This window comes from Heteronotia binoei, chromosome 21 (genome assembly GCF_032191835.1).
Source record: "Heteronotia binoei isolate CCM8104 ecotype False Entrance Well chromosome 21, APGP_CSIRO_Hbin_v1, whole genome shotgun sequence".
Classification (NCBI taxonomy): Eukaryota; Metazoa; Chordata; class Lepidosauria; order Squamata; family Gekkonidae; genus Heteronotia; species Heteronotia binoei.
Window position 1 is genome coordinate 171,298,448 of NC_083243.1, and position 15,661 is coordinate 171,314,108.

The following is a 15,661-nucleotide window of genomic DNA, read 5'->3' on the forward strand; positions in this document are numbered from 1 at the left end:
CAAATCTGACATCAGGGATTACAGAACTGAGAAACCTGTTGGAGAACACTTTAACCTTCCTGAGCTAACATTAAATCTAGGCGTGGGGGTGGCCGTGGTGGGCCAAAAAGCCTGTCTGACTGCACCCTTTCTCTTTTCTAAAGGTTTTCTTAATCTAATATCTGAAAAAAAAATCAAAACTTAATAAAAATATAAATTAAATATATAACACATTTTATAACACATGATTTAATAGATACAATCCATTGTTTTCCACAAACCAAATTGAAGATATACCGTATTTTTTGCACTATAAGACTCACTTTCCCCCCCAAAAAAAGTGGAGGGAAAAGTGTGTGCGTCTTAAGGAGCGAATACTGCAAAAAATTCACACAAATGCCTCTAAATTCACACAAACAGCTCTAAAAACTAGGTGCGTCTTATGCTCAGGTGCGTCTTATGGAGCGAAAAATACGGTAATTTTTCAAGTGAAAGTCTACAGCACTATTGGATATTAGGATCTCTTTCAGACATTTTCCATCAGGTTGCCCAAACCATGTGGTTACGTAGTTCAGAACACTTGACAGGGAAGAGGGCAGTTAACCAAGCCCCCCAGAAATCTGTAGGCAGTTTGGGTACCTGAGTGGGAGAGGAGAGAGGATACCACCCCCCCCCCCCGGCAGTGACTCAAGGAACGCAGGAAGAAACGAGGTGATTTTTGAAGGAGCAGAAAGGGGACCCCACAGCCAAGAAAGAGGGCAGTTAGCCAAGCCCCCCAGAAATCTGTAGGTAGTTTGGGTGCCTGAGTGAAAGAGGAGAGAGGATACCCCCCCAGGCAGAGTCTCAAGCAACTCAGGAAGAAACAGGGTGCTTTTTGAAGGAGCAGAAAGGGGACCCCACAGCCAACATGCAGAGAAAAGGCAGTTTTCAGAACCCACAAAAGTGAACAGTCCACCCTCAAATCAAAAACATGTTTTAAAAGAAAAATATCTATTCATGTTTCCCACTCCTCACAGCAAAGAAAAAGGAGGGGCGGGGCAGGAAGAAATGTAGCTCTGAATGCAAGGAAAGGAGGAAAAAGAGAGAGGTGATGCTTTTACCCTGGCAGTTTGTATAGAGGCCAGGCAATTCAACAGGTTTCTCCACCCACCCCAGTAATTCCCCCCCCCCCCCAGAAGGAAAGATATTCTTTCACATGCAAGGAGAACAAGACTTGCAAAAAACAGATGCAAACAGAGGACAGGAATGCACCTCCAGTGATTATATACATTTCCGCCCCGCCCCCCATCCTGAGGAAGTCAGATCAATGCCTGTCATTGGAAATCAGACTTGCCTGTCAGCTTCAGACTGTCACTATTGGTCCCTCGATGGCTGGAAATATCCCACCCATACTCACTTTTCAGCGCAAAACTCCAAGGGTGGAGTTTCTTTGCAAGAGTGCACAAGAGGTTCCAAAACGGGCAGAAAGTTCAGAGACATCCTGGTCCGAACGTGACTTTCGAACCGAACTGTCTGAACCTCAAACAAGGTAAAGTCCAGGCCAGATTTTAGTTCAGTGTTCGGGTCTGTGCCCATCCCTAACAGTTACCTATAAAAGCAGGAATGGATTTGAAAGAACAAGAGAATGGGCTTAATATGGTCTCTGCAAATAGAACAAGTGCAGTTCCCGGAATCCTTCTTGGGGGCCAATACCCCACCCTGAGGTCCCTTCCTCCTCTGGCCAGTGTGGGTACTTATTGGCAGCAAATGGAGGCCTAAACCAGCATCAATGGCAACATAATGATTTCACTTCTGACAGGAACTAAAAGTGACATCATCGTGTCACTAGTGAAGAAGGGAAGTTTTGGTATTTGATCAAAAATGGTAAACTTGACTTATATCATAGAGGTTTTGCCCAAATACCAGAGCATCCATGTGTTGCTTGCCTAGGTCTCTGCTGGTTGCCAGGGGGGTACCTGTTTGAATACGGGGCACACTGGGGAAAGTGGTGGGGGCTGTGGGGCCAAAAATGACATTGCAAAAGTTTTAAAATGCTTCATATAGCAGAAGGCTTTCTCTTTCAGCAAGCAAAGCAAATTTGAATAAGCTGAGACCAGGACAGTGCCTGGCACCAGCATGAGAACATCCGTCTGTGCACCTTTTGCCCCACAGATGGTTATTTGGGAGTAGCCACAACACTTCCAAGAGCCTCATGGCTCAGAGTATTAAAGCTGCAGTACTGCAGTCCTTCCGAGGTCAGTAAAATGAGTACCCAGCTTGCTGGGGGGAAAGTGTAGATGACTGGGGAAGGCAATGGCAAACCACCCCGTAAAAAGTCTGCCGTGAAAATGTTGTCAAAGCAACGTCACCTTAGAGTCGAAAACGACTGGTGCTTGCACAGGGGACTACCTTTACCTTTTCACAACACTTCCACATATCCCCCCCCCCATCTTAACATTTCCCTCCCCAGTTTTCCTGCTGTCTCCTTTGTGAGAGCTCTCTGGGCTTGTGTCTCCCCCTTGCTCCCTGCACCTGTTGCACGGGCAAAGGGAGAGGAAGGGGGACTTATTCCAAAGGAGAGCAGCCAGTTCTTGGTCTACTTACCATCAATTGCCATGATCTTCCAGGTGGGCCATACCAAGTGGAACACATGTAGGAGGCACACTGACAGGTAGATCCTGGAAGAAAAAGTGGCTGAAGGAGGGAAGGAAGGAACCAGGGGGAGGAGGGAGTCGTATAAGCAACAGGCAAGAGAGGGGTGTAGGATAGGGTCAAGTGCGCCAGAGCTAGAAAGTGGTGTATGACTCCTCTCTCCCCTCCCCCATAGTCCAGCTCTGCATATCCAGATTCAAAAGTGCACTGGCTGTGTTGGAGTTCAGCACCAGTTCCCCTAGACTAATGAACATTTCTGCACCTGGCCTGCCACCAGTGTACACTGGCCATTCCCTGCCCTTTCATGGATGCTTGAGTTGCCCCACACAAGCCAGGCTTGGGACCCCTGGCCCCCTCTAGTTGCTTGACTCACTCTCTGGGGCCCAAACTCACCCTGCTTGCCCACCCCTGCCCAGAGGGACAGTACAAGCTGAGCCCAGGCAGAAGTGTTCGGAGGGGGGGCGGGGCTGAGAGCTCAGTGTTCATACTGGGTCCAAGGAGGAACATGGACACCAGGCTGGTACTTGCTCAACCCACCGGGACTTGGGAAGTTGGAGGTCCCTTATGTTGGAGTTCAAGTGGTGAGGCCGAGACCCTGGGGCCCCCACTGTAACTATGGACCTGGCCCCAGTACTCAAAGAGAAAATAATAAAACGGCGGGGACTTAACCCCCCCCCAAATTGAATCAAGAACCAAAAAGGTAAGTTCAAAGCCAACAAAAGAGCAAATCGCTAAAAACATACATATCTTAAATGTAATCAAAATTACATGGACATGTCCCCTGTCACAGCGGGGCCGGGGCATCAAAGAAAGGTGTATTATTCAACATAACCCAAGCCCACAAATAGCACCCAAAATGAATTGCAAATATGGTGCCATTTGGTTAACAAACAGTCGCCCAAATCCCATGATTTTTTGTCTTCCATAGCAAACAATATTCCTAAAATAGCAAAATCTAAAAAAAAGTATTTATAAAGGAAACCCAAACCAGTACAGCACTCCTGAAATTCCCAGGTTTCCAATCACAGTGATAACATAGATAAGAAGGAACACAACAAAGAGAGAGATTTGCAGGTCTGGATTGTCAGAGATTCTCAAAAGAATGAACTCCTTGATAGTAGTCTTGCTGTGATTGTTATCTGCCATTTATGGCATCTCTTGTCATGCACTTGAGATGATTTAGTCTGGAGGGCCAGTCATCTACCTGACTCAAGAGTAATACTTTTTTTAGTGTTACTGGTACTTTAGGTAGACTCACATGATTATTAATGGTGGTCACTTTAAGAGTCATTATTGTTTCTTGTAACTGAAATTGTTGTTTGGTTTTGATGAGTGGTTGTGCGGGTTTTTTTGTTTGTTTGTTTCAATGTATAGCTCCTTACACTTTCTAGTAATGGACTTCACATTGTTGCCTACTCACTCAATTTGTGAAAATTCTCCTGGAGCTCTTTGCAGTCATCTGTAGTTTTCACCATCCTGTCTGTTTTGTCTGACAAATGGACACAGAATGTATTTGCTACGATTTTAAAATGTGAATGTATGAACATATATGAACATATGAAGCCCTTTTTTTTTAGTTGGAGATGCCAGGGATTGAACCTGGAACCTTCTGTTTACCAAGCAGATGCTCTACCACTTAGCCACCATCCCTCCCTAAAGGGTTTTTATAATTGTCTGCATTCGGATCAATAGCTTACATTTGAACATATGAAGCTGCCTTATACTGTATCAGACCCTTGGTCCATCAAAGTCTGTATTGTCTACTCAGACTGGCAGCAGCTCTCCAGGGTCTCAAGCTGAGGTTTTTCACACCTATTTGCCTGGACCCTTTTTTTAAAGTTGGAGATGCCAGGGATTGAACCTGGGACCTTCTGTGTGTGCAGTCCATCTTCTGAGAGTTTTGCCCACTCCCTGGCCTCTGCTAGGGCACTTAGAGAAGGAATTACTGTTGTGCCAGTGGCTGGCTGCCTTCATCTCTGGGCCCTTGAGAATTCCACTGCCATTTATTTAGACATTTATACCCTGGTTTGTTCCCAACAGAGACCCAAAATGGCTTACAACCTCATTTTCCCTTCTTCCATTTTACCTCACAACACCAAATCTGTGGTATAGGGTATGCTGACATATAAATTATGCTAGTCATCCTGTGATATAGGTTATGCTGGTCATCTAGTGAGCTTCCACGGCAGATCTTCTACGGCTCAAATCTGAGTCTCAGATCCAACAAACAAACAGACACATGGTCTTAAATTCCAGTGGGTTGTATTTTAATTATGGCTTTTTGATGATCCATAAATAATTACAGCTTGGATGTTTATAAAGTGGGGAGTATCTTTGATAGTTTCTTGGGGCATTATTAAAGATTGCCTGAATGTACATTTTCATTTATGATGAACAGTATCTAAATATATGCCAATGATATACAACTATTTAAAGATGCCTATCATTGCAGACTTAATTCTTCCATAGCAACACAGGCAATAATATCAAAAGAACACTTAGAAGGTCCCAGAGGAAATAACAACATGAATAAATACACCATGAATACCTCACTTGTAAAATATTCTTCTGAGGCATCTGGTGCTCCATTTGACTGGTACATTCACTAATTTGGTGTTGCAGAGACAACTAGCAGAAGCCAATTGACTTGACCTGTATTTATTTCTTACGATCAGTGTAACAAGTTGGTAATAAAGAAAAACTATTATGAGATCTTCCAGGCACAGGGCTGAACATAGCCTAAGCTGTTCATTTCCTTGAACATTCATTATAAGGACATCTTAGACAGAGGAAAGTCATGCTATTTTGAATGAGATTTTTCAGCAAAACATTTCAAACTGAAAAAGTAAGTGTTTAGATGTTAATGTGTGTCTTTGAAATTCAACATCTTGCTTGAACACTGCAATGTGTCAGTGTTATTTCTTGTGAAATTTTTAAGTGTGGATGCAATTATTTTAAGTGGTAGGAAATTCCACAGTCAGATAGCAGATTTTCCCCTAAGAAGGAACATGAGGGTTATACATTGAGAACAGTGTCTAAACAGAGAGCCTGTTTGGTTTCGTGGTTAAGTGTGCAGACTCTTATCTGGGAGAACTGTGTTTGATTCCCCACTTCTCTACTTGCAGCTGCTCGAATGGCCTTGGGTTAACCATAGCAAGAGTTGTCCTTGAAAGGGCAGCTTCTGTGAGAGCTCTCTCAGCCCACATACCTCATAGGGTGTCTGTCTGTTGTGGGGGAAGAAGAAAAAGGTGACTGTAAGCTGCTCTGAGTCTCTGATTCAGAGAGAAGGGTGGGGTATAAATCTGCTGTATTCTTCTTCTTCAAAATGATAACTAGGAAACTGTATCTAGGTAGTCACAAAAGTCTTGTGTTCTTTAGTTTGTGGCATGATAGTAAATTGAAATTGAATATCTGTTGCAACGCTGCGATGTGAGTTAATGAAAGTCTCCTTCCCATAATATTTGTGCTTCTCTGAGACTACAATCTCAAATCATATACAGAATAGAAATTATTTATGCTGCTTTATGCTCTTGGATGTAACATTCAACTTACACATCTCTCAGTATGTAGTATTGATTTTTTCCCCTTTTTTATCTTTTGTTCCCTACAGATAGGTCAGATTGATGGAAACACCTCTTTTTAATCACACTGTCATCACAGAATTTGTTCTCCTAGGAATCACAAATCAAACTGAGTTAAGGCTGCCTTTATTCATATTGTTTCTACTTATCTATATTGCCACCTTGGTGGGAAATCTAGGTATGATCATTTTAATCAAGACAGATTCACAGCTACACACTCCGATGTATTTTTTTCTCAGTAGTTTGGCTTTTGTAGATGTTAATTATTCCTCCACTATTACCCCCAGAATATTGGTGGATCTCTTAGCAGAGAAGAAAACCATTGGGTTTTTTGGCTGCGCGACTCAAATGTTCATGTTTGTAATATGGGGTAGTACTGAATGCATCCTATTGGCTGTGATGGCATACGATCGATATGTGGCTATTTGTAAGCCTCTACATTATGCTGTCCTAATGTCAAGGAAAATGTGTTTTAAGCTAGTATCTGGTTCATATGTCCTGGGTATTTTCTATGCGGTTTTACATACTGTGTTCACCTTTAATTTGACCTATTGTAAGTCAAACGTGATTAATCATTATTACTGTGATATTCCCCCACTCCTACAACTTTCTTGCTCTGATACCCATACCAATGAGATAGTGATATTTACACAAGTTAGTATAAATTGTATAGGCACTACAATGATCATCTTAATCTCCTATGTCTGCATCTTAGCCACCTTGTTCAAAATCCATTCCACTGAGAGCAGACATAAGGCCTTTTCCACCTGTACTTCCCATTTGATTGTTGTTAGCTTATTTTATGGGACAATTTTCTTTATGTATTTGCGGCCAAGTTCCAGTTATGCATTGGAACAAGATAAAGTGGCCTCTTTGTTCTACACTGTGGTCATCCCCATGCTGAACCCTTTGATATATAGCCTGAGGAATAAACATGTAAAGGAAGCCTGTATAAGAGTTCTGAAGAAGAGCCTTTAATTGCTGATTAATTCAGAATGTAGTTAGGGCTCCCATGATTGAATGTTCTTCCATTTAGATAACTAGCACGAGGAGTGAGCTAGACTCCCCAACATCTCATTTACTATGCTCAGGGATTTTTTTTTTTTAATGGAAGACCATGTACAGTCTGAGGTACTCTATGGCTACAGCCAGCATAGCATGAGAAATGGGTTTGGAACAGTTCACCAGTCATTCTAACGGAATGTTTAGTTATATAAAGAGGAATCATACAAATATGTGTACTGTGCAAATTATTGACCTGAGTAATGGTTTGTATACAGAATACAAATATCACATATAAACCACTTGAAACAAATTCTTAATGAGAGATGCTCTCTGTGCAGCAGCCTTAACATGAAGCATGGCCCACCTCAAAAAGGATATTATAGCATTGGAGAAAGTCCAGAGAAGGGCAACTAGAATGATTAAAGGGCTGGAGCACTTTCCCTATGAAGAAAGGTTGAAACGCTTGGGACTCTTTAGCTTGGAGAAACGTCGACTGCGGGGTGACATGATAGAGGTTTACAAGATAATGCATGGGATGGAAAAAGTAGAGAAAGAAGTACTTTTCTCCCTTTCTCACAATACAAGAACTCGTGGGCATTCGATGAAATTGCTGAGCAGACAGGTTAAAACGGATAAAAAGAAGTACTTCTTCACCCAAAGGGTGATTAACATGTGGAATTCACTGCCACAGGAGGTGGTGGTGGCCACAAGTATAGCCACCTTCAAGAAGGGTTTAGATAAATATATGGAGCACAGGTCCATCAGTGGCTATTAGCCACAGTGTATGTGTGTATATAAAAATTTTTGCCACTGTGTGACCCAGAGTGTTGGACTTGATGGGCCGTTGGCCTGATCCAACATGGCTTCTCTTATGTTCTTATGTTCTTAGATTATTTGCATTGTGCATCATGTTTCTTCACTTTTGCCATGACTGCCAGGAAGGCAGAACAGTGATGCAAGAAAGCTGCTCAGCCCATGTTGCATCAAATACATAATGTACTGATGCCGAGAGAGAGAGAGTTCCCTCACTAGAAGATATTGATTTTCCCCCCATTATATGCTCAGCAATGTCTCTTCTTGCTGTTGTCAGGCTCATCCTGGCAACCCTATTTTACAAAACAATAGTTTCCCCTGATGTCAAGTTTCCTGGGCTTCATTAGAGTCACTGATTTTTATGGAACCTTTCTAATTAAGACAAATCCAGTTCAATAATGCTTCCTAATGATGACAGCAAATTATGTCTTTAGCAGATGATGAGATTGATCCACACCCTAACTGAATCTGAGTCATCTTCAGCACCACATATACAATGCTGAAGGGACCAAGCCCCAGAAGAAATGGGAACATGAATAAATAAATTGTGAATAGTTTATTTGGATATTGGATATATATACTACATTGATGCCACATCTCACAGGTAAGCCAATAGTTATACAGAGCAACATACAATATTTAGGAGGCAAGACTTCCGGTGTGAATTTCCAACAGAGCTGTCGTCTCCTGAATAAGGGGAAAACTTAATCCTTTGTTCAGGGTAGTAAAGAGCCTTATCGGGTTCTCTGCCTGCATTTCTCAGTTAGAGTTTTGCCCAGGATGACATCAAAAATACTTTGAGCCGTTGATCTCAGCTAATGATTGATTCCAGAGGAGATTTTTCTGAGGCTTTGAAGATCCGGCAAGGAAAAGGAGCATCGTCCAGCATCTACAAAGGATTAAGAGCCATTCAATTGGCTTAAGCATGTTTGGATCTCACTCTCTATTGGGACTGATAAGCATCTGAAAGACCAGGAAGACCGAAGTTTTAAAAACATAACTGCTAAGGTACTTTGATCATTATCTCTCACTCCAGGACATTTCTAAGCTAATCTAAATAACAGTAGAAGGTGGGAAAACTTGAACAAGAACGAAAGTGAGGGGAGGAGGAGAAACTATGAAATTTGGACTTTGTTAAATTAAAGGCATTGATAGAATTTGGGAAAGAAGAAAATTGTTTTGAATACCTGTGGTCAGTGACATAGGCTTCTGTGTTATGGCTCTGTACTTGCAATCAACATAACAAGTACTCAAAGACTGCAATATTTGGAGAACGAGAGCTGAGCTCAGTGATCCAGGAAGTAAAAGCTGAAGGTGTATTGGCAGTCAACGTAACAAGGATTCCAAAGACTGCGAGAGTTGGAGAACGTGAACCAGGAAGTAAAAGTTGAAGGAGAGAAGAGCAAGAAGAAAGTCTTTGCTAGGGATTTTTAACCATAGAGAAAGTACAATAGCCATTTTGAAAGAGGGAAAATTGCCAAAAACTGTTAAAAGTCAATATCTCAGCCCAGGAAGGTAGGAGAAAGACGAAATTAGTCTTATTTTAAACAGCAAGTTCTAAGCTACAGGACTTGGTGCTGAATTTAGAATTGGAGCCCTCTGAGTTTTTTGGGGGTTTTTTTTATGTCAGAAGGAAGATTAACTCGTGCAAGATCTCATTCTTTGGACAAAATGCAAAGCCAGTTTGATACCATGGAAGCCAGGATTATGAAGGGCGTGGAGAAGATGATAACAGCTAGCAAAAAAGAGTTTAAGAAGAATATTGGAGATCTTAAAAAAGAAGTTGAAGATTTTAAAGGTGAACTGGGTATGGTTAAAAACAGGGTCAAGGAGGTTGAAGAGAAAGTTGATATACATGCTTCCGCCTTATTAAAACTTCAAGAGAAGGTAACAATTCATGACTGCAGATTAATGGAAACTCAAGTGCGTCTGAGAGGAATACCTGAAGGGGAGGGAATTGATTTAATGGATTATATGGTGAAAATAATTGCTGACTATTTAGAGGAAGATCCTGAAAAATTTAGAAACATGATGGACAGTGTCTATAGAGTTAATTCATCATATGCAAAAGACAAAGGCCTACCAAGAGATATAGTTATAAGACTAAGGTCCAAGGATATGGCAGGGAAAATTCTAAATAAAAGTTTTCAAAAAGCCCTGACAGTAGAAGGGAGTAGAGTCAAAATAATGAAAGAGCTGCCAAGACAAGTGATAAACGAAAGGAAGAAATACAAGAGACTAACAGAGAAGCTGCGTGCAGAGGGCACGAGATACAGATGGATACTACCCAAGGGTTTGGGCTTTGAACAACATGGAAGAAGGGTTACAATAAGGAATGAGCAAGAGATGTACACTTTTTTTGAAGAGAATAAAGACTCTGCATCAGAATGGAGTACAAGTTATTATCCTGGAATATAAATAGACTAAATTCACCACAAAAACAAAAAGCAACATTTCATTGGATTAAAAAGCAAAAATGTAATATAATTTGTTTACAACAAAAGGATTATAAATTTGTGTGGAATAAACAATTGGGATTGGAATTTTTCTCATTGGCGGATCAAAAGAAAAGGGGTGTGGTCTTTTATATTAAAGAACAATTAAAACCAAAATTGATATTTAAAGATAAAGATGGAAGATATATAGCAGTGGAAGTGATGATAGATATGCGCCCAATGGAGTGAAATATACTTTTTAAAAAGACATTAATCGACAGTTGGATGAAATGTCATATGACCAGATCCTGATGATGGGTGATTTTAATGGAACAATACAAAACAATATAGATAGATCGGGCCAAAAGAGGAATGATAAAGAAGGAACACTGCCAAAATCATTTTTTGAGTTGGTTAAACAAGAAAGCTTGGAAGATATTTGGAGAAAATTTAATCCTGAAGTAAGAGACTATACCTTCTTTTCAGCAAGACATAATTCTTTTTCCAGAATAGATATGTTATGGGGCTCCAAAAGTTTGGGCCTCATAACTAGAAAAGTGGAGATTCTACCAAAGGTTTGTGCAGATCATAACCCAATATGTTGGATTACAAAATTGCAAAAGAAAACAAGAAGATGGAGAATAAATGAGGACTTGCTACAAGATAAAGATATTGTGACTTTTCTAGAAAAGGAAACTACAGCGTTCCTTCAAATAAATTTATTTATTTATTTATATTTCGACTTATAAATGACACCGATGATATAGAATTCCAGATGGTTTGGGATACTTATAAAGCAGTAATGAGAGGACTATTAATCACATTGAATAATAAAGATAAGAGGGCCAAAGAAAAGCAGATGTTAGATATACAAAATGAAATAAAGAAAAAAGAAGGGGAACTAAGAAAAAGGCCAGGGAAAAAGAAATTAATAAAGGAAATTACAATACTACAATCCCAAGTAAGACATTTGTTGAACAAAGAACTAGAATGGAACTTAAAAAGTTTGCAACAGAAATCGTTTGAAGGTGCGAACAAATCTGGGAAGTATTTAGCCTGGCAATTGAAGAAAAAGAAAGAAAATAAAATCCTTAACAAAATTGTGGCAAATGGAAAAGAGTGACGAAAGCAATATACACGGATCAATATGCAAAATTGTGTATAAATGCAGACCTTACAAAAGAAATGAAGGTGAGCAAAGGTACAAGACAAGGATGTCCGCTTTCACCATTGTTGTTTATAATGACTCTTGAAATTTTGTTAAGGCAAATACAAGATGACAAAGAGAAAGAAGGATTGAAAATTAGAGGATTTTCTTATAAATATAAAGCATTTGCAGATGACAATGTGTTCATAACTGAGAATCCGATCCAAGTGATACCTTTGTTGATAGCTAAGATAAAAGAATACGGAGAAATGGCAGGACTATAAGAATACGGAGAAATGGCAGGACATGGCTGTGGGCTATGCCATGCAGGGCCACCCAAGATGGACAGGCTGTAGCTGAGAACCCAGACAAAATTCAATCCACTGAAGAAGGAAATGGCAAACCACTCCAGTATCCTTGCCAAGAAAACCCCATAGACAGTAGCAAAAGGCTAAAAGATATGGCGCTGGAAGATGAGTCCCTCAGGTCAGAAAGTGCCCAATATTCTACTGGGGAAGAGCAGAGGGCAAGTCAAAGTAACCACAGAAAGAGTGAAGCGGCTGGGCCAAAGCCAAAAGGACGCTCAGCTGTGGATGTGCCTGACAGCGAAAGGAAAGTCCGATGCTGCAAAGAACAATACTGCATTGGAACATGGAATGTAAGATCTATGAATCAAGGTAAGCTGGATGTGGTCAAACAAGAGATGGCAAGACTGAACATCGACATCTTGGGAATCAATGAACTAAAATGGACAGGAATGGGCAAATTTAAACTCATCTATTACTTGGGCAAGAGTCCCATAGAAGAAATGGTGTGGTCTTTATAGTTAACAAGAGAGTGAGGAAGGCAGTAATGGGATACAATCTCAAAAATGACAGAATGATCTCAGTCCATATCCAAGACAAACCATTCAGTATCACAGTATTCCAAGTCTATGCCCCAACCACTGATGCAGAAGAGGCTGAAGTGGACCAGTTCTATGAAGATCTACAACATCTTCTAGAACTAACACCAAAAAAGATGTCCTCCTCATCATAGGGGACTCGAATGCCAAAGTAGGAAGTTAAAAGGTAACTGGAACAACTGACAAGTTTGGCCTTGGAGAACAAAATGAAACCGGGCAAAAGCTAATAGAATTTTGTCAAGAGAACAAGCTGGTCATAGCAACACCCTCTTCCAACAACCTAAAAGACAACTCTACACATGGACATCACCTGATGGGCAACACAGAAATCAGATTGATTATATATTCTGCAGTCAAAGATGGAGAAGCTCCTTACAGTCAGCAAAAACAAGACCTGGAGCTGACTGCAGCTCAGATCATAGTAAGTAAAAGTAAGTAAAATTTTATTTGTATCCCGCCCTCCCCGCCTAGGCAGGCTCAGGGCGGCTAACAACATTTCATACACATACAATAATAAATATTAAAACTTCAAATTTAACCATATAAACTTTAAATTTAACGTCATTTAAAAACCAGTCAATATAATTAAAATATATAATTTAATTTAATCTGACAGTGATGACGCTAGTTTCTGTCAGTTTGTATGATTTTCATGATGACATAGGTCCTTAAACAGGGCCGTGTTGGCGGATCCTTAATTAACAGCATTGTTCAGCAGTCCATATATGCTAACTTGAAGAGGGTGGTCTTGAGCTACTCATTGCAAAATTCAGGCTTAAACTGAAGAAAACTGGGGAAGCCATTAGGCCATTCAGGTTTGACCTTAATCACATCCCTTAAGAATATACAGTTGAAGGTGAAGAATAGGTTTAAGGAACTTGAGTTGATAGACAGAGTGGCTGAAGAACTATGGACGGAGGTTCATGACATTGTACAGAAGGAAACAATCAGCACCATCCCAAAGGAAAAAAAAATGTAAGAAAGCAAAGTGGCTGTCTGATGAGGCTTTACAAATAGCTGAGGAAAGAAGGAAAGCGAAAGGCAAAGGTGAAAAGGAAAGATTCACCCAACTGAATGCAGATTTCCAGAGAACACCTGCTTGTCACCCTGCTTATTTGATTTATATGCAGCGTACATAATGTGGAATGCCGGCCTGGATGAAACACAAGCCGGAATTAAAATTGCCGGGAAAAACATCAACAATCTCAGATATGCAGATGATACCACTCTAACGGCAGAAAGTGAAGAGGACCTAAAGAATCTCTTGCTCAGGGTGAAAGAGGAGAGCACAAAAGTTGGCTTGAAACCCAACATAAAAAAAACCTAAGATCATGGCATCCCATCCCATCACACCTTGACAAATAGAAGGGGAAGACATGGATGTCATGATATTCTTCACATTTCTGGGATTCAAGATCACTGCAGATGGTGACTGTAGCCATGAAATTAAAAGACATTGCTCCTTGGGAGGACAGCTATGGTGAACCTAGGCAGTATAATAAAAAGTAGAGACACCACCATGCCAACAAAAGTCCATATAGTCAAAGCTATGTGTGAAGAAGCCTTTATCCAGCCGAGGCTTCTTCCCAGCCCAGGTGGTCACTTAATAAAAACTTTTCTCCTCACAAACCAGCCTGGCCATCTGACAGAAACACCCTGAGCAGAAAGTGGCACACACACAATTTTTAAAACCAAAAGAAAGGTTTATCGGTTTTTTAAAGGCAGGGAATGGGAATGTATTTACAGAAATAAAATGAAGGAATAAAACATACAAAGAAAACCACAGTATACAAAGAAAACCACAGCACTCCTGCTGGGTGCTTATCAAGGCGGCCGAGCCTTCAAACGAACGAACTGAAGCTTAGGTTATCCTAAGTTTGGATAACTCAAATAAAATCAAAAATCAGCTGTGCCCAGCATAAATTTGGTTGACACTATACTGTTCCACACACACAAAAGCACTTCAAGTCCTGAGATACTGGTTATCCCTGAAGGGCCACCTCAGACCCTGCTTCCAGACCCCTGGACACTGACTCTCCCTCAGGGTTTTATCACTAACCCACAACTTCAGAGTCAAGCCCCTTTTTGTCTGAAGCCTTTGTCTGTCCTGGATCTCCCCTCTGATAACCATACTTCAACCCCTCAGCTATCAGTGTGTGTATGATGTTCTGATTTTACATAGGAGTGACTATTGGCCTGTCAGCACTCCTAAGCCAGAGGCTTACTTGACCTCTAAAAAGAAAAGAAAAATCTCCTCAGAACAGAGCCTTATTTGTCACAAGCGCTGTCCCTCACAGCCCTCAATGCTCAAACAGGTCTTTCTCCTGTCTGTGCAACTCTAGACTGAAGCAAAAAGCCCCTCGTCTCGGCCCTGCCCTCTATTTAAGTCACTTTGGTTGCTTGGGGGCAGTCCAGCCAATCCCAATGAGCTTGCTATTTAACTCACTCCAAGCTTGGCTGCACGGACTGTTTTCAAGTCTGTCACACTATGGTATTCCCAGTAATAATGTATTGCTGTGAGAGTTGGGCCATAAGGAAGGCCGAGCGCAGAAGAATAGATGCTTTCCAGCTGTGGTGCTGGAGAAGAATCTTGAGAGTCCCTTGAATGGCAAGAAGATCAAATCAGTCAGTCCTAAGGGAAATCAACCCTGACTGTTCCCTGGAAGGTCAAATGCTGAAGCTCAAATACTTTAGCCACCAAATGAGAAGGGAACACTCACTGGAGAAGATCCTGATGCTGGGAAAGACAGAAGGCAAAAGAAGAAGGGGAAGGTAAAAGATGAGATGGTTGGACAGCATTATTGATGTAACTAACAGAAATTTGAGCAGACTTCAGAGAACGGTGGAAGACAGGAGGGCCTGGCGTGACTTGGTCCATGGGGTCTCAAAGAATTGGTCTCAACTGTGCGACTGAACAACAGGAAGAGATTTAGGATTGACTTATTATTTATTTAAAAATGTTAAGAATTATCCACTTCTATTCAGCTTTGTGTTGTATCTTGCTATAATCACCATGATTGCGGGCGGGGGGGAGGGGTGGCTTTTTTCATACGGGAGGATTGCTCCTTCAGGATACTTCTGCCACCAGAGATCAAGGGCGTGGAGTGTGTGGGCCTGGTGTGGGATGTTGGGGAAAGTTTGGCAATCTGGCTGGTGTACCGTCTGC

The 15,661-nt window shown here is 41.2% G+C and overlaps 1 protein-coding gene across 2 annotated transcripts; it reads left to right on the plus strand.

The window, feature by feature from the left end:
• Nucleotides 1-319: 319 nt before the first annotated feature.
• LOC132589129 (olfactory receptor 5AP2-like) lies at nucleotides 320-12,352 on the plus strand. Of its 2 annotated transcripts, none has more exons than XM_060261800.1 (2): nucleotides 320-344; nucleotides 6,265-7,169. In XM_060261800.1, exon 2 carries the CDS (start codon nucleotides 6,372-6,374, stop codon nucleotides 7,167-7,169), a length of 798 nt encoding a protein of 265 aa, XP_060117783.1. In that variant the 5' UTR covers nucleotides 320-344; nucleotides 6,265-6,371. The 2 variants fall into 2 exon arrangements, with proteins under 2 accessions (XP_060117783.1, XP_060117782.1); XM_060261799.1 differs by lacking the exon at nucleotides 320-344 and adding an exon at nucleotides 12,163-12,352 and having other exon boundaries at nucleotides 6,231-7,140.
• Nucleotides 12,353-15,661: the final 3,309 nt, after the last annotated feature.